Below are 18,979 nucleotides of genomic sequence, written 5' to 3'. Positions count from 1 at the left end.
TTCAGTTTAAAAAAATGTTTGTATGCCAAAATTGGAAAAAACTTAACGCAAATTGGTCTGAGATCAGCATCTTTAGCGGCATAAGCGCTCTCTCTTATCTTATGCAACTGACTGGGTCTAAGGTCCAACAGCAGGTGGTGCTGATGTAGAGGCGAAAAAACATCCACATCATTCACAAGATTCTTCAAGATTATTCTCACCTTGTCGTCCCTGCTCTCTCATTGCAAAAAAAAAGACAAACAAACGTTTTTTTGGAAGCCACTTCTTTATTCCTTCAAATAAAACCCTCACAGTCTATGGAGTGCCTATACTGTACTAAAACAGATTTAACACCCTCCTACCCTCCCTCACCCTTCACCAGTAGAATATGTGCTTGTTTTGTGAAGCAGGTCAATTACTTTGCATTGTAAAGTAATGACCACCAACCAGTTTTGCTTTCAGGGAGAGAATGCTGGCAGCTAACCTACAAATGGTTAAAAGGTGTGTGTTTATTCAAAAACACAAAATGGATAATGGTGAAATGGTCTGTCCTGTCCCATACCCTGAAGAGACTCATGGAAACAAAGTTCATATAAATCCAGACCTTTTCGATTCCCATCTGTTGTGACCAAATCGTTATTTGTTCACAATAGTCACACGGTCCATAGGATCCGATACTGTACTTTGCCAGTATCGGCAAATTGCCGCTTCCAGCCATGTGTCCATGATAGCCCTTAATTACTTAAGACTGGTCGGTTTACTCACTGTCTGAGAGTCCCTGATCAGGCCAGCCTCTCATGACGGATGGATCATGGAGATGGGAGGGGTGCACCAGAGATCTGCCTTACATTCCAGAACAGGAGAACAAACTGAAGTCTGGAACAAACCCTGCTGCATAGTCTCAATTCACCTTCATTTGAATCTTCTGTTCTCACATATTATTGAGATATTAACAGCATTATCAAACAAATAATGCTGTTTGAAATAGCAATATTATTTATAGAATCTTTGAATTCATCTCTGAATAAAAAAGTTGCTGTCACAAGCAAATAGGTACCGTTTTCATAAGTTAATGTTTCAAGTAATTTACATTTAAGTTGACATTACTTATTAGGATAAATGTTGTTGCAAATTAAGTCAGTAATGATTATGACAAGGATATGTAATAAAGGGATGTTTAATGATTTTTTGGGACAATGAAATGTACACGTCCATTGTTGATGTATCACAAATAAACAAATATAAAAAATCTACATTGTGGTACGGTCTCAGCTGCACCAGTTCTAATCCACCGAGTATGTCATTATGAGCTAAAAAATACAAAACTGGGCAGAACAGCAGTGAACCAACCGTGGAATGCAGATGATGACCAGTAGGTGGAGCCAGCTCTTCTGGTAGACGAGCGGTGCCGTTGATTGGCCTCCTTCTGAAACATCCCCAGTCCCAGTCCCTATCCCTTAGGCAATCCATCAGGACATTAAATAATAAGACGTGTTGGTAGCTCTAAGAAGCCTAATGTTAGTGTGAGTATAATTGTCTCCAGGCCATTTCAATGTCACTGATGACAAGCGCTATGGTAGGTCTGGTTTCTAGATTAAACCAATCAACACATTCAAATTATACTTCATCCATGTGGGAAGTGTTACCAATACATCCAAATCTGAAATAAAAACTTCCATTCAAGTGTGAAAGTCCCCCACATGGATTCATAAGCAAGAGGAGTGGTGTAAGCATGTGTTTGTACAACAAACATGCCTTTAAATCCCTGTAGGGCAGACGCAACTGCAAACTTCAAAGACAAGGTGGAAAACTAAGACCCAGAAACAAAACCATTTAAAATACAATATGTGATAGTCATCTTTTTCAACTATGGCAAAATTATCATTGTCAACACAACACCACAGCACAAGCACCAAATTTATGTAGCACCAACTATTTTCTTTCTTTAAGAATGAGAAAACCAGATTGGTGTAAAAATGTTTTTTTCTTATTTGTGCTGGTTGTCAAATCTAAATTACAATCCTAAAACAACCACTGAAAATGCCTCATATAAAACTAAATGAAAGTGTACCGTAGTCCCTGAATGTCACCATTACACTTCTGTGAACAGGGATGAGAAGCGAAGCTGCCACTGCCAGACTGACAACATTAAATTACCTTGAGCAGCCTCAAAGACAATTAGTACATGACCATCAGCCTAAGACTATGTTTGAGCTCATATCTTAAGAACAGTAAAATTGTGTTTTACTGTCAATGACCAATATGTATTGGTATTTAGTTGGCTTTGTCGATTCAAGCAGTGGTTGAAAGTCTTCCAGTTGGTTTGATAAGTGACTGAGCGCTGGCCCTGAGAAAAAAAACTTGGTCCAAACACTGACTCCCACCATGAAAAGCAATCTGCACCTCCCAGCAAGTTCACAAGGGATGTGTTTTAGTTGGTTTGGACTTGGCACTAGAATAATTCAAATGTTACTAGCTTAAATGTACTTTTTAATTTGGCTATTGCTTAATTTATAGTGAGAACGACTGCAGGCCAAGCTGACATGGGTTATTCAGAGGCCAGTCTGTGGCCACACAGAGGGAGCTTACAGCCAGTTCTCTACCACCATCAACCTTAAATCAAACTGATGCAATGCTGCGGACAGCTCATGTAGAGGAATTTTAGTTGAGTTTAATGGGAATGTTTTATAAACAGTAGTTCAACTCTGGGTCCCCTGCATTATATTGGGGTCCAATGAAGGTTGAAAAAGAATGATCAGGAAAACAAGAGGTGAGGAAACTTGATCTGGGTGAATGGGAGGAGTCAAGTTAGTTTTTCAATGCATACCAGTCCATACATTCCTTTGTTGTACACATCAACTGGCCATAGTTATTTCTCTCTGTCTCAAACAAAATATAAGACTTGTTAACATCACAGCTCTTCACAAACACTGACAGTATAGTGTGCATTTGTGAAAGAGATGGAGTGAATGATTGCATTGTGTGTGAATATCATGACATTACATGAACTTTGTCTATAAAAAACTACCGTAGTACTGAACACTGACCTTCTCTAACAAACAATCTGGTAAAGAACATTTAAAAAAATGAACATGGTATAACCAGTGAGATATATATCTATCTATCTATATATATTTATATGCTACGGTTGTCCTCTGGGCATATATCAACACCATCTCAGTCCATTTTACACATTAAAGCTTACACACCACAACCATGAGTGGTAGGCCTAATACAAAGAGATAACAGGAAGACTGTGAGGACAGACAGTGAGTACACCTGTGTGTGTATTTATCTGTGTTCATTGTGTGTGTGTGTGTGTGTGTGTGTGTGTGTGTGTGTGTGTGTGTGTGTGTGTGCGTGCGTGCGTGCGTTATGTCCTGAGTGTGTGGTCGCTCAACTCGTAAACGAGGCAGCCAGAACTTGCCCGCAGACTCTAGAGTGAGGGTGACAGAGTGACAGTAAACTTCTGGGATACCAAGATTCTTCAGCTCACAAAGAAAAGGATGTCTTTATCCAAGATACTTGCACATTTAAGACAGTCTTGATATATTTAAGATAATAATAATTATTATTATAATATTAAGAGTAATAACAATAATAACAATAGTAATAAACGTCTCTTGAAGTTTGTTTCCATGGCAGCCAGGAGGTAGTGTGTATTGTTCAGTAGAGTTTCCTCAGTCCTGTGCTCTCCTATTCTGTCCTCCTGGCTGCCACCAGGTACCAGCCCCTGCACCCTGACCGTCTGCGTGCGTGTGTGTGTTTGTTTGTGAGAAAGTGTGTGTGCGTGTCTGTGTGACAGGATGTTCCTTCATAAGCAGTGGGGTATAGGAACGCTTCTGGTCCACTCTCAGAGCCGGGTCTGGGCCTCAGGAACGTAGATCTCGATGCTGTCGGCACTCTCCGTGGCAGAGTTCTGTCTTACCGACGCAGCGCGCTTGGCTGCCATCAGGCGTTTCCTGGCTTCCTGCCGCTGCTTGTCCACAGCAGAGTCTACGCTCCTGTCCTTCCCTGGAGCCAGCTTGGGCTTGGCCGTCTTCTTTGGCACAGACGGTGGGAGCTGCTTTCTCTCCTCCTGACCCAGACAGAGAGAAGAGGAGGGGAATCGCGGGAGGCCGGCTACATTTAAAACCCATTCATTCATAACCATTTTCACCCCAAAGCCTGACTGTATATGTGTGTGCGTGCGCAACCAGTCATACCTTCTTGTCCTGCTTCTCAGGGAGCTGCCAGTTGTTGACTTTGAGTTGGTAGAGCTCATCAAACTTCAGGCTGATGTCCTCTATGGTGAGCTGGAGCAGGTCCCAGAAGCCGGCCAGGTCCTGAGCCGTGGGACGAGGGTTGGCATTCACGTTCTGGAGGGGAGGAAACGAGAGGTCACCTCCTGTTATACAGGCCTGTCAACAACAGGTGGAGCCCTTGTACAGTTCCAACCTCTGGCAGGCTTCAGTAACATCTGCAGCAGGGTAAGCCAAGCTGCAGAGATTACTAGGGATTTTGAGTTGGTAATAGGAGGAGGTAGCTACGGAAATCCTCTCAGAGCTTTGACCAACTCACCAGGTTCTCATTGCAGAGTCCTCTAAACTGCTGGAACTTCTGGGCTATGAGGAGCTGGGCACTGCCCACTGCACTGCGGACGGTCCCCAGCACTGCAGGGACACACACACACAGGGACATGGTCAATCATCACAACACTGACTGACAATGAGTTAGCATTAACGCAGGCGCAGACAAGAGACATGGCCAAACAGCGGCACTCTAACCCTTCCTCTGGGGGCAGAAGCTGCTAGTGGTCATTCAGGCCCTGAAGCTGCAGGAACATAATCATCTCGTAGTCATGTCTTTCAGGAGGATAAACAGATTCATTTCTTATTCTTTCCATTTCTTAATGAGCAGTAAATGAGACTGTGCCTCTGTTCAGTCCCACATTAAAATGAGAAAGACTATCGCTCTACTGGGGAGGCAGGGAGACCCACCAGCCTGGTTCATTACACATTCCTCTTTCTCCTCTTTACAGAGGAAAGGGTATTACAGACTGAGTGCCATCAGGAAAGATCAAAAGGCAGAGATAAATGGATAGAGGCTCCATTAGAGCTGAATGCAACCTCAGTTCTGGCAGGTAATGAGCAGCCATGCCTGTCTGTTAGTCCTAACGAGCCTATCCTGCCCAGTCCCCCTGTCCTCTCCACAGACAGCCCCCTGGGGGCCTCCGTTCGCAGGCTGGCCAGCTGGGCTTTGTGGACACACACATCATCATTTTAATGCTACTTCCAAATGTCAGTGACCCTAAGGAGACACTGGAGGAACGCTAGTGAGGGAAGCAATTTATTTACGTCCACTTCGTTTTTTGAGGCCAGTGAAAAGTCACGTTTGCCGTCTACTACCCAGCCTGTCTGCGGCTGTCCTGTCTGCGGCTGTCCTGTCTGCGGCTGTCCTGTCTGCGGCTGGCCTGTCTGCGGCTGGCCTGTCTGCGGCTGGCCTGTCTGCGGCTGGCCTGTCTGCGGCTGGCCTGTCTGCGGCTGGCCTGTCTGCGGCTGGCCTGTCTGCGGCTGGCCTGTCTGCGGCTGGCCTGTCTGCGGCTGGCCTGTCTGCGGCTGGCCTGTCTGCGGCTGGACACTGTGCTCCTCCGTCTTACCCTCCTCTGATATCTGGTTGTCTTTGGTCTCCTGCTCCATCTGCTGACACCAGCCCTCCATGCGGCCTGTCTCCGCTTGCAGGAGCTTCAGGAACCAGTTGCCGTCCCTGAGGCAGGTGGGCGTGCCGGGCGTGCCGCAGTCTCCCTGGGCCTTCCCGTTGTCGCTCTCCAGGCTGGGGTCCGGCGGCGGCAGGGAGGAGGGGTCCAGGGCCGGATCCAGGGTCTCCGGCGGCGAGGATGCGGCTCGGGCTGGGATGGGGACATGTTTGGGGGGCTGCCGCACCATGGAGCTGTCCTCTCCATTGGGGGGTAATGGATTGGCGGGCTGGCTGTTGTTACAGTTGGCGGTGATGTTTTCTGAAGCGAGGGCATTTAGTGACTCCTGGGGCTCCGTCTCTGTGTTCTGTCTGGAGGCCATACTGCTGGCCCGGCTGAGTCTGGAAAGAAACACGCTGTGTAAGTAGGCATTCAAGTGCTTGGTCAAAACTTTCAATAGATTCCCGTCAACACGGATGGAATTTGATGGGATAACATGAGTGAAGCTAAGAGCACATTCACTGCAAATACAAAGACAGCAAAATGCAGAGAGAGACAGCAAGATGCAGATAGACAGAGAGACAAAGTGAGCGAGCAAGCTAGAGTGAGCGAGAGAGAGTGAGCGAGAGAGAGTGGTGAAGTTGAGACTGTGCAAGAGAACAAGATAACAAGCTGAAAGATTGCCCCCATAGGAATGAGAGAGAGAGGGGAGTGAAAGTAGGCACCACAGTCTAACAAATGTGATTAAGGTAAATTACACTGTGCTTGGCAGGTTCAATTGGCTAGTTTCTCACAGCCGCCTGCCTTTAGTAGGACCAAAACACAGGCAGGGGGCCATCAATCAGAGGCAGACTACCATACACTATACTTCTGCCAGCCCCAACACTGACTGCTGGATGACCTTGGCCACTACCACACAACCATGCTGTGATTTGCCACACAGACAAATCAGGGTCACTCTCTGTGTGTGTGTTGGTGTATGTCGCAAAAAATGGCTGCAAAGCATTAATGCAGAAACAACCATTTGGTTGTAAAGCTGGAAAATGCAACTAGACCCCGCTAATAAATAAAATGCACTCAAAATTACTATGCTTCCCCTTCCTATTAAGGCCAGCAGCTGCTCCTTACTTGCCACAGAGGGATCCTGATCTTTACTTACGGCCTGCCGTTCTCCACCTGCACTCCAATCGACTGGAACTTGGTCAAAGGGGGCGTATCTTCTCTTGGGATGGGCAGAACGCAGTCCACCTGTCAATCAATTAAATACCAGTTATAATGTGGCCCACCTCATGTCTTGCATGACAGCATCATGATCTCTTGCAGATCAAATGGGGAAGGGTTCTCACCTGAATGCCAATAGAGGAGAGTTTCCTCCTGGGCGCGGTCTCAGTCTGGGGCTCTCCAAGGGTGAGGGCTGGACTTAGACTGTCATTCTGGGGCAGGCTGATCAGGGAGGGGGGGTCTCTTGGGGTAGGGATGGGGGCAGGGGCAGCAGTGGGGACAGGAGGCTTACTGCCCTTTGTGAGGCTGGTGGCGAGGGTACTACACAGGCTGTCAGAGGAGTTGCTGCGTCCTGACTGGCTGTTGGCCTCGCTGCGGCGGTCTTGTCCGTCCAGGTAGGTGTCCTGGGCCGACTCTGTGCTGCTCTGCAAGGTGACAGAGATCAGGGGCTTGGAGGTGGTGCGTGGGGGGACCGGGGGAGGGGCCCTCTTACTGGAGCTGAAACACGCTGGGACTGCAGAGAGAGGACAGGGGACACGAGCATTACGGAAAACACATGGACAAAGAGGTATACGACAGCAACATGAAGCTAAACAGATAGTGGATCACATCTCATAAGAGGATCAAGAACAGACTTTGGCCAAACACCAAACTACTAAAATTGTCCTAAATCTTTTTCCCTAGGCTAACAAAAACAGTGTCTGTTTTTGGAGAACCCGCTGGTTGTGTTCCATTGACGTCAGTCAGTCCCTGGGGGCCTCCTCTGGCTGCCAGCCCTCCCAGCCTCACTCTCAGCAGACTGTCAGGTGGAGAGGGCCTCGTCACTGGGTCTGACGCAAGCTCACAACCAGTTACAGAAGAATAAACAGGATAGGCGTCATGGCTCTGGTGTTTTGATGATAGCCACCTAAACAACACACCTAGGGATTTCAAAATGTCTCTAGATCCAGGCTTACAATACAGGGATAAGCTACAGACCAGTTTATGTTACTGTACCCGTTCATCAGGGAAAGTATAATAGACAATCTGTGCTGCAGCATGTTTTTACATAAGAGGCTGTAGATCATTGACCCCACCTTTAATCTCCAGATGAGATCAACACATCATTGCATGGAATAGAGTCTTCTAGACTAAAGACCAAGTAGGAATTATATGATACATCCTGACCAACAATCATGAGACATTCACCAGACAGCACATCCAGTAGCTATGCCAGCTAGGGGGATTACCAGCCAGCAGGACTGGTTGTGACTCAGTGCCGAGCAGAATGGGGGGGGGGGGGGGGCTGGAGAGAGGGTGGCCCTGCCCTGGCCTCTTGACTGTCATCACTAGATGATTGCAGGGCTGCTGTGGGTTGAACGCAGGAACTAGAATAAACACTAGGAAAGCATGCAAGCTTTCTTAATGTTGAGACACATGGCAGGGAGAGAGCTATTTTGAATGGATGCCATTTTAACCACTGGCTGGGCTCTGAAGATGGGAGAACATTGAACTAACAGAGATGAGGAACTGGCAGAGAAATCAGCTATTGCATAGTCATCACAGGCCAATAAGGAAGCAGTATGACCAGAAATTCTTCAAACATTCTTCCCTTACCCATCAACAAGGGAATGTCTATCCAGCAGTCCCCATCTGTAGCAGATACAGGTCTAACACCATTTCAACATTGGTGATCTCTGCCATAAAGCTTTAGGCTATTTAAAATTCAAAAACTCTCAAATATGTGTGCGTGTAATGTGCATTCAGAAATACATGTCTCCCAGTAGCCAGGACTACAGATATCCCACACACTGTAATAGCTGCAACAGGCCGGATCTGGGAAGCCAGCCAGCTGAGGACAAAAGGAGACATTTATTCAGAGATTGAGACACATTCCTGAAATGCCCAGGATAGACGCGTGAGATCCCACAAGTTCATTAATGTGCCGTGTTGAGCCCCAAGTACTAGCCTCTGACATTGTTTTGTGCCTGAAACATGAACATACACGCGTCTGTCAGACCGTAAGCTTACATTCCAACTAACAGTTTCGCCATTTTTGTCTTATCTGAAGATTACACATTATACTACCCCTGTTCAGATAACTAACATAAGTTCAAAAGTTCTCATCTGTCCACGCACAAATGAACGGAATGGAATTTCAACACTCACTTAAATGTAAGTCTATGAGACTGTGTCTGTTAAGCTGCTCCCTCCAGACTGGATGTTTTCCCACTTGACCTAAATGTGCGCCGGATCTCCGTCACCTAAGGGCTGGTTGCCAGTGGGAGATTACAAGTTGGATCAACTGCCCACAACCTCTGGACGCCTGTGCCGACCATGCCTCTCTGCCTTCGGCATGCCAACGTCAGTCCAGACAACAGCTCTGCCTCGCCCTGTGACAACACAGGACCAGCCGAACTGAATCACTGAATCCCCACTCCTGCAGCGTCTAAACCGTCACACCGAGGAGGTGTGCCAGATTAGGCCTAAAGCATCAGTGTTGACAAGTTCAATTCTGGCTATGGTGAGTGTCAGGTACTTGGAGAATACAAGGTCTGGGTCACTCATCTGTGGGGCTCCTCCCAGGGTTTATCTTGCTCAGACAGCACTTAACATCCATTACAACCCAATGATCTTCATGTTAATTCAATTGGATCACTCATTGAGAGCAATGCAGCAGCAGTCTCAGGAAACACTGCCTCTAACAGCTGTACTGCAGGGGAGGCATTCCATTACCACTAATGGGCCCAGTATACAGCTGGTTAAAGCAAGGCCAGAACAGGACAGAAGGACAGTGAACCATTCACATTTCACCCTCAATGTGGCCATGTTAAAATGTTGATTAAAGTTTAGTGAACTGTCTCTCCTCCATTCTGGGACAAGCCTTGGGGGATCTTAGCGGTTTAAATCCTGTCCGGCTTGTTTTATTGGAGCCCTCAGCGTCACATTGTGTGGCTTCACAATGCTGGTGGGGAAGACTGTGCCAACTGTTGTATCGCAGCCTGGAGGCTCTACACTCTACAGTTGGAGTCTCCATACTGATCACCGTTGAGAGTTCCCAGTGTCCGCCTGGTCCTGACGCTGCAGGCTGTCACAGTCTCCTCTCCAGCCAGGTCAGCAGCAGGATGATCAGTGTGACTGCAGGCTGACAGGCTGCAAGAGAACTGGACTGGGTCATGTTGATGAATGTGGCAGCTAAAAGTCAGACAGTCTGGACTGGGGACACAACATTGCTGAAGTTATCCTTGTTTGGTAAGACAGGCAGATAAGCTACCAGAGTAGTTAAAGGACAAGGCTAGGCTGAGAGCAGCCACAGCCAAATGACAGGAAAAGGAAAACAATTAACACAAATTAACAAACAAAGGGATGGGAGATTCTGTGATTATGCTAAACAGCACAAGGGGCTATCCAATGACCAAACATTTTGAAACCAGTTCTTCTCTATTGCATATGTCCAGCCCTGCCTCAACTGATTAGTGCAGAGTGATGCATTTCCACTGAGAGGTATTGAGATGCTTGAGGCGACGTCCTGTGGTGTTTCCAGCCTGGCTTGTGGGATTGGTGTCAGGTTAGGTGAGAGCTTTATTAGCTGATGTAACTCAACTGACAGAAGCTGCTCTTTAGGGATCAGGGGATGGAAACTGGGAAGGGTCAATCTTGTACATCTACAATCAAATTCTACTACTAGACCTACACCATCAGAAAGACTTACTAAGTATCAACACATAGCAAAAGCACATACAAAACACAAGTTCCTGTAATCTAGTGAGTTACACACCCAAGTACAATGACACATTCTGAGTGTGTAGCCTAACTGGTCACGCTCTACATAAGGGGCTTAGACCAGTCTTTATTATAACACACCCAAATCAAATGAACGGGTTGTCAAGACCCATTTGTTTGAATCAGGTATGTCAGAGCAGGGAAATATGCAGGGCAGTGGGCCCTGAGGAGAAGGGTTAAGAAGACAGGCCTAAACTCCCTCAGACTGTTGTAGGAATTCAACTGCAGAAGGACATGACACTGACAAGGCCATGTGCGACTTTCATTTGGGGAAAATCTGACATGTCAAATAAGGTTCATGATTATACTGCCTAATGCAAGAGATACGCAGAAGTCAAAGTCCCACATAATTCTGATCACTGTCTACAATTCTTCAGGAGAGAATAGGTTAGGCCAACATCATGGTCAGCTTTATTAGACAGCATTGTTCTCCTAAATTATTAAACAGCGGTGTACTAATCATTGTATATTGCCATGTATACACCCCAACAGCACCCTCCAATAGCTCTTTAGACTATCTTTAGGAAGGTCCCTGGTAAAACTACAGTGAAACCACCCACTGACTCATGAATGACCTCATCAATGAGAGTGAATGAGCATGGGAGTAATGCCACTAGGTGTGACTCGATGTCTGTGCATGAGCACTTTTTTGTTTTGTTTTTTTCATCTCTTACAATGGGCATTGGCTGAACACATTCAATTTAAAAGTGAATTACATTTTGATAGCATGAATTGCCTAATTCCCTTGACATTGTAACACACATATCCCCACCATTTTAAATCCAATCCAACACTTTACAGCCAAGAGATATGCTATATTGCTTCAACTTCCAACAAGAGTAGGCTACACAATGAGATGATGAGTGAGAAACATTAGACACAGGCTGAAAGCTTTCAGAAATGCTGTCTAACAGCTAAGTTTGTGCTTCCGTTTGTACAGGGCATGAGACTAAATAATTAATCTTCTTTCTAGCTACATTGCTTTTACTAACCAGAGGGACCCCTCAAGGGACTGTGCCCAAAATAGCAACTGCACTCCAACTGACATGAAGTTGTGAAGTAAACAACGTATTTTGCTATCAGAAAAGTAAATTAAATGAAAAAAGCACGCCACAAGAAAGGGTGTTTACCGCAACAGACCGGACTCTGGAGAAAGCTATCCAACGTGCCACAGAGCTCTCCTCACCTATGACATGACCAAAGTTTGATTATGCCCCACCGGCATGTTCATCTGAATATGATTAAAGCGACAACACCAGGCGAGGACAAATCATACCTAAATACCAATCATACCCCATGACAGAGGATAAGGTTAAGTTGATTTAAGTAGACGAAATCTCAGGGCGTATACAGCCAGCTAGCTAGTAAGCTACTACTAGCTTGAAAAGCACAAGCTTGGTGAATAGCATCCACACACTGAATTGGTCTAGCACTAACTCTAAAAAGGCTGAGCTTCACGGCATTCAATCGGTATTTAAGACACGTTAATGATGACTGTTGCTGCCTGTTTCACGTTTAGCAAGTATGAGGAACAAAAACCCAGGACTACAGTACACAAATGACACACAAAATGCTTCCAACTTGCAACCACGGCAACTAGCGTTAGCTGAGCTAGTGTAAGGCTACAGTAACTACGTGATTACCAACACGGCAGCCAGTTAGCAGGCTAGTGAAGTCCGTATGCTTCGTGGTTAGAAAAGGAACTGTACTGGCACTACGGGACCAAATGTATTTATTTAGATTAGCTAGCGGTCGTTGATGGTAATATTTTTTTAATAGCCTGCTAGCTAAAGTTACCTCTAAAATATAATTCCTTCACAATAAAAATTGACGGGTCTTGATTGCTGGTGTCCAAAATCATTAGCTAGCGGCTACGTTGCTAGACAACACCGGACTGTCTGGTCTACAGTATCTAGGCTAGCTAATCTCTGAAGGGTCCACGTTTGTTAGCTAACCAACGTTAGCCCGAATACGAACCCGCAAGCAACGTTTTATGGAAAGTGATATTTTCAAAACACAGAGATACAAGCAAAGACAATCTTAAATCTTACTGTTATCGGTGTGAGAAAATAATGTTCGGTTCATTCGTTATTTGCTGTATTGATGGAGAATAGAAGACGGTATGGTTCCACCACCACTAGCTAGATAGTTACAACGTTGGTTGAAGAAAGGAATCGTGTGTACACGCCCTTAACAATAGAGGATTGGAGCCCAGCTTCTCAAGACTGCTTCCATCTACAATATTATTGGATGGCTGTTGTCTTCAATCTCATCAATCACGAATCCGATTGGTTACACTTTATATATACCCTCGATTGTTATATGGATAAATCTTCAATCAAATGGAAAGCCGGCAGAAAAAAAAACTGTATTTTCAGTAGGGGCAGCGGCTCCGATCACCTCAAGCATATTGGTTACAGTCAAAATATATATCTTATCTCCCCCTTATAGTCTCTTAAATCCTACAGCCCCGTGTATCTATGCTTCTATATTAAAAAATGTATCATAATTATCTCAGCACAATAATGATTGCACTGTGCGTGCTCCATCTCGGATACTTTGTGTTTGCATGCCTACAAATGATCCTAAACAAAAATCCCTCCCTCTCAATGCCAGCTACCTAGTTAAACTACAGCCACAACAAGCCCACAAGCCTGGAGCAATTCGTCTAATATCTCGGCTCTTTTGTTCAGTAAAGACAGCATTCATGCATTAAAATTGCACAGTGAGACGCAGTTCAAGTTAGCCCTTGTAACCTTTTTGCTTCGCTGCATTTGTTTTTGCATGGTCGATGGCCTTTCATCAGCCTTAACAAATACACAAAAAACACAAAAGTACTATTGACTACAAAGCCTACCTTTGGGTAGCCTACAATTGGGAAAATAGAAAACGTGTGTGTGTGTGATTTGTGTTTCCTCACATTGATTTCCATCTCACTTTGCATATGGGTATGGAAAATATGGCAGCTACATAATATGTTCATTGTAAAACCCGCTTTGTGAGATAACAATATTCCAGGAAGGCAATTCACAAGATGAAATATATGATTCTATACCAGACAAAACTATTCAAATGAAGTAAGTAGCTACATAAGGTCAGAGTCAGAAGAAGTGACTAATGTGAAATAGCTGTCATTTGTCTTTGTCTGACGTGCTCTAGCCATCCGTCTCCAGATCAGTACTCACTGGTGCTGGAGGAGTAGGTGCAGCCTGTGGTGGTGGGCGGTGGTGAGTCTGAGTCTGCGGAGGCTGTATCTTCGTCCTGGGAGCAGCCAGCCTGGATGGCCCTCAGGTAGCTGTGGCTGCGGGAGCGGAAGCATGTGGGCATGGGCAGGTCCAGAGCCTCCACCGCCTGGGACTCCACCTCACAGTAGGGCACGCCATGCCCACAGCCCTGCCCACACACCTGAAAGGACACGTGCAGGTTGACTCGCTGAGGCCGAGGACTGACGATCATGCGACTACTAGCCCTCCGTCTGTGAGGGGAGGTGATGGCCAGCCTGGGGTGGCGAGGCATGCTGCAGGGGTGTGGGTTATCAAGGCAGGGTGGGAAGTGTCCTGTTTCCCTCAACACCAGATGTTGAATAATATTACTGAGCTGTTAGATTTACCAAACAAACTCCAGAGTATGTGTTCTCTGTCTCCAATGGAAAATAGGTCCAAGGATAATGACACAATTCAAGGAAGATTTTTTGTACTTACATTAGTTGATTTAGTACACTCATCATAGCAAATGTATCTCGGTCACAAATTTGTTGTAATTTCAGCTATACGTGTAAAATCAGTGAACTGCAAACCACCCACTGGTTCTGCAGTGTTCAGCAAGCAGGTTTTGCCATTGTTTTTGTGGTGCCAGGAGCTAGTGCAATTATTGAGAAGCATTAGAGCCCTTAAAGTGCCCTCTACTCTACATTGTGCTACTTTAGAGGCGTCTGGTTAAAGGTAATTCAGGTTCGATCCTTCAACAAGAACAAATCATATGGCTACACACAGCCAAGGGACGGGAACCAGGAAGTCTTGTAAAGAGATTGTCCATCTGAGTCAACTTAGCCTCTCCATGCTGTGATAAAGGACGTTTTCACAACAGCAGCAGGAGAAATCTGGAGTCGGAATGAACTGCCTCTTAACATATCCCAGGTCCACCACTTGGTGTAAGAGCAAGAGGTTTTATGGTGATGGTGGTATCTGTTTGTTCAGCCTGAAGGGACAAGCTTTCACTGTAGTGTGAGAACATACAGTTTCTTCATACCGTTGGAATCACCAAGTGGTATAGCATCCTTTGGAGACTCACAATATGTCCATGAGACGGATGTTTTCAGTCAAGTCTTAAGCAGGTCAGAGAACCCCTGCCACTTCTAACCTATCCACCTTGTCCTCTGTTGTTGGCTTTGCTCTGAAAAGCCCTCGTGGAGAGAGCATCAATATGAAGATGGTCTTAAAACATTGTATATTCAAATTCTCTAAGTATACCTCCATTCAAAATCCAGTAGAATCCTATGGTGGCACAACTTTACTCCATCAGGGATAAACCAATGTCTTGCAATTTGTAGTTACAGTAGATCCATCAAAAACACAATGCAGATAGCTTTCTTTCGGTACTCTCTTATGTGAAACCCTTAATTGCCTTGTCATCTCAATTTAAGCATAATTCAATTTTTAAGCATTACATTTGAAAACAGTAAGTACTTCCTGAGGTCAAGAGAACAAGTCCATGGCTGTCATCAACAATTTGATGCCATCTATTAGTATCCATTAGTATCACTAGTGTCCGGGCTGCTTGTGAGTTGGAGTCTACTGACTTAGCAGCAAACAGAACCTTCTCAGGATTAGATTGGACCAAATGTTCCAGTTTACTGTGTAGCATATTTCCTTTTCTTGTTTCTGCAGGCTTACTCCATATTTAACCAACCAACATTTCACCACACACATAATCTGAAATGTTCTATCATATAAAGATTATCCTGGCTTTCTCCATTTAGACATCCCACTGGCTCCTGTGTGAACCATGTTTGGGGTATTTCTGACCGTTTTTCTGAGGTCTCAGGCCATTCTTTATCTGTAAAATTTCCATTTAAATATTTGAAACAAGAACTTGTTTCTGTCTGTTGTTCTGTGGTAAACTGTAATATGAATATGAAAATACATCCTGTACATGTACTGTATATTTCGCTTGAGAAACAAACATGGAAACACCTATGCTAATAGCATTTTGCTAAAACTGTGAGACTTTGGTGGGAGGGTACACACCTGCCCACAGCCCATGCCTCTGCCCAGTGTGACAAAGCTTTGGTTGAAATCGCTGTCCCAGTGGTGCACAGTAGGCTCCCCTGGGGTCACTAGGCAGTCCAGGTTGTCCAGGCTTCGGTTGGTGGCCAACTCTCTCAGGGATGGTAGACAGCTGTGAGGGCAGTTAAGAGTTTTAGTCACCCCAAGCAGTGAGATGCATGTGAGAAAGACAAATGATTCATCTTTTAGTTCTCATCTACCTTTGAGTATACCTTTGAGTATACTGGCCTTGTGATTTAAATGAATCAAATGCCAGTGATATGGGAGGAACAGCAGCTTGTGTTGGGTTCAAAATGACAGCACAGAGGAAACACCGAATCATTAATTTGAAATAAAAACAATTAAATAGCAGAATTGATTGTATTTGTTTTCAGATTACAAATCTAAATAGATATGTTTCCTCTGTTCTGAGTGGAAAAGGTACCTGTTAGTGGCAGAGTGTGTAGGGAGGGACGAGGACGGGGAGGTGAGAAGTGAGGGGGGTGGCTTAGTAACCGGAGCAGTAACACATCACTGAGCCCCTGCTAGTACAGGGGCAGGGAGAAAAAGCACTGGGCAGGTTAGAGAGATGTGAGAGTGACAGGGGTGGGCACTGTGAGAGGAGGGTCGAGCTGCCTCCTTCTGGGTGGCACTGACCTCAGATGCTGCATTGAGCATGCATTCTGCAGTGGAGACCACAGAACCCCAAAGTCCTTCTGCATGAGGGCGTAGCCACGGGGCCTGTCCGTGTGGGTGGACGGGAGGCCGGGGAGTACCAAAGCACATTACAAAATCGTTTTCACCTTACGTCATATGTATCCTTTGAGACAGTATCCTTGGTTAGAAGGGAGCTTCCCTTATGTATATTCTTTTTGTCTAAATATAAATATATTTGTTTCGTTTTTCTTTCGAAAGACATGACAGGACAGGTGTATTTGTCAAGCTTAATAATTGTTTGGTTCAACAATATGGACAATGGACACAGATGACAGGATGCTGCCACCTGCTGTCCACTGGTGGTGACAACTTTGATTCTTGCCACGAGAGGCAGATTTACCCGTCTGGAGATGACAGATCCATGAGAATGAATCAGCCTTAGCATTGTTTTCCATTCTAGTACGGTGAGCATGCTTGTTACTGTTTGGGTGACTCACTTTCGTGGCGGTGGGGGCGGCTGCTGCTCACTCAGAGACAGCTGAGTAGCCTTCAGGTAGCTCTGGCGACGGGCAGCGCTCTTAGGTGAGGGTTTGGGGCTGCCCTCCGAGTCCTCGCTGTCCTCTAGGTCACCCATGGCCTTCACATAGCTGCCGCTGCGCATCCTCCGACAGGGGATCTCGGTGCCACCAGGACGGCCCCGGCCCAGAGTGGCACTCCCGTCCCCCAGTGGCACCTGCAGCATCCACACACACCTCTGATTGGCAAGGCCAGTCTGAACACACACACCTGGGTAAGACTTTATCATCTCACCTTCAGCCTATATTTTAAATATATATAACTGAATAATGGAGGGTAGTAGTTTGTAAGGTATATAAATGTGATGAAAGGGTTCATGGCTCACGACGTTTTGGGTCAATTGAATCTAAATACCAGTTTAGGAAGAAACTGAGATTATGTTGATCCTAACTCTAAAAATGAGAAGTGCTTTTGTAAATACTCACAGTCTCTCCTACCTGGAGGTATTGACATGCCAGGTCCTGGTGACATGATTTCGACTTGGACAGCAGTGTCCTGTTGACTGTAGCTGAGCCCTTCTGTATAACTTGCCTGGCTTGACTGAGGGTGAGCGTGGACCAGGAGCCCCTCTTTACAAGCGTAGCCTCCCTGCCCCCACCCTCCTCTCCCCGCATGCCCATCAGCGCAGAGGGACAGGCTAAGTACTTGAGGTCATTGCTGCTCTTGGAGGTCTTGAGGGTGTGGGCAGAAATGGTATGATATCCTTGTGGGACATGCCTTGGTGGGGCCTGGCTGTCCGACACTGCCCTGCCCAGAGTCATCATGCTCAAGGGGTTGCGGTAGCCCACGGCAATAGTCCCAGCTTTAATAGCGTCACTGTCCAGGGTGTCATCAGAGCTCCATAGTCCCAGAGCATTTGGCCGGGGTCTTTGCCTTGTCCCCTCAGTCTTAGCCCTGTCCTTGCTCTTGCTCCTGCGGGTCTGTCGGGTCCCGTCCTCCCCTCCCCCCACCGTTCCTCCCACCCCTCCTCCAGCAGAGCGCCCGTTCGTGCTACCTTTGACCGCTGAGCTCTCCAGAGACTGGGATTTGGCAAAAAGCTTTTGAACAGAGTGAACCAGGTGGCGTATGCGTCCAGGGCTCTCACTGCGCTGCTTGGACACGCGGCCGCGGTGGAACTGCAGTGTGCTGAAGCCGTCTCGCTGCAGAGGCAGGTGTCTCTCCAGCTGGTCCAGCAGGTTGGAGGGCAGCCGGTTCATCTTGGCTGCGGCTGCAGAGGAGATGGTGGCTGAGCCACTGGTGATCATGGGGGCTCCACTAAGGCCGAGGCCTAGACCCATACCCATAGACATTGAGTTGGACAGAGTGCCAGCCCTGCTGCTCCCTGCCCCAGCCCCACCAGGCACCATGCAGCCCTGGGAGCAGTCGCCCTGCTCTCGCTCTGCCTGGGAGCTAAAGTGCAGGCGGGGGAAGGTGCTGCTGTTAGACATCTGGTTGAGGGGCAGCAGGCAGTCTGGGGGTAAGGAGTGGTTTGGTGGGGGCAAGTGGTGCATGTGGGGGTCCAGAGTGCCATAATGGTTCATGGTGGGGCTCAGCAGGAAGCTGTGGGGATCGGATGTCAGAGGGTAGAGGGGCTTTTGGGAGCCTGCTGAGGGCTCACATGAGTCAGACAGGTGACGACTGCGGTTGGCTCCTAACCCTTTCATTACAGCTGGCCACACTGTCGCCCTTAGAACATGTCTTTTTTCAGGCTGGCTCTACAGCCCTGGATTGCTCACCCTGCAATACAACAAAAACAATATCTATCAACATAGGGTTCTCTTGTATGACCTCATACTGAGAATACATTTTCCTTATAGATACACATTTCAGTTAGGCTATGGATTGTACAGCAATCACATAACACATA

At 46.4% G+C, this 18,979-nt stretch overlaps 1 protein-coding gene across 5 annotated transcripts; it reads right to left on the bottom strand.

Moving 5' to 3' along the window:
• Positions 1-1,140: 1,140 nt before the first annotated feature.
• Positions 1,141-18,776, bottom strand: LOC146252101 (disks large-associated protein 4-like). 5 transcript variants are annotated; one of them, XM_084680252.1, is made up of 12 exons: positions 17,559-18,776; positions 17,055-17,290; positions 16,558-16,641; positions 15,883-16,033; positions 13,822-14,068; positions 8,885-8,891; positions 7,000-7,366; positions 6,813-6,901; positions 5,618-6,054; positions 4,540-4,631; positions 4,185-4,337; positions 1,141-4,057 (listed from the first exon to the last, which is right to left on the bottom strand). In XM_084680252.1, exons 1-12 carry the CDS (start codon positions 18,774-18,776, stop codon positions 3,833-3,835), a joined length of 3,306 nt encoding a protein of 1,101 aa, XP_084536378.1. In that variant the 3' UTR covers positions 1,141-3,832. The 5 variants fall into 5 exon arrangements, with proteins under 5 accessions (XP_084536378.1, XP_084536377.1, XP_084536376.1 ...); XM_084680251.1 differs by lacking the exon at positions 8,885-8,891 and having other exon boundaries at positions 7,000-7,372; positions 13,818-14,068; XM_084680250.1 differs by lacking the exon at positions 8,885-8,891 and having other exon boundaries at positions 7,000-7,388; positions 13,822-14,041.
• Between the last annotated feature and the right edge of the window lie 203 nt (positions 18,777-18,979).

This window comes from Hypomesus nipponensis, chromosome 18, assembly GCF_054491055.1.
Source record: "Hypomesus nipponensis isolate SF chromosome 18, ASM5449105v1, whole genome shotgun sequence".
Classification (NCBI taxonomy): Eukaryota; Metazoa; Chordata; class Actinopteri; order Osmeriformes; family Osmeridae; genus Hypomesus; species Hypomesus nipponensis.
Note: the sequence above shows the minus strand (reverse complement) of the source record. Positions and strands in the feature narration are given on the sequence as shown.

Bases quoted from the DNA above. Each gene is read 5' to 3' on its own strand.
- LOC146252101 (XM_084680251.1), bottom strand. From the start codon at position 18,776: ATGAAAGGGTTAGGAGCCAACCGCAGTCGTCACCTGTCTGACTCATGT. The intron at 16,642-17,054 runs GTGAGTCACCCA...CCACACGGACAG, and splicing joins CCGCCCCCACCGCCACGAAA to GCCCCGTGGCTACGCCCTCA. The intron at 4,338-4,539 runs GTGAGTTGGTCA...CCTCCCCTCCAG, and splicing joins GACTCTGCAATGAGAACCTG to AACGTGAATGCCAACCCTCG.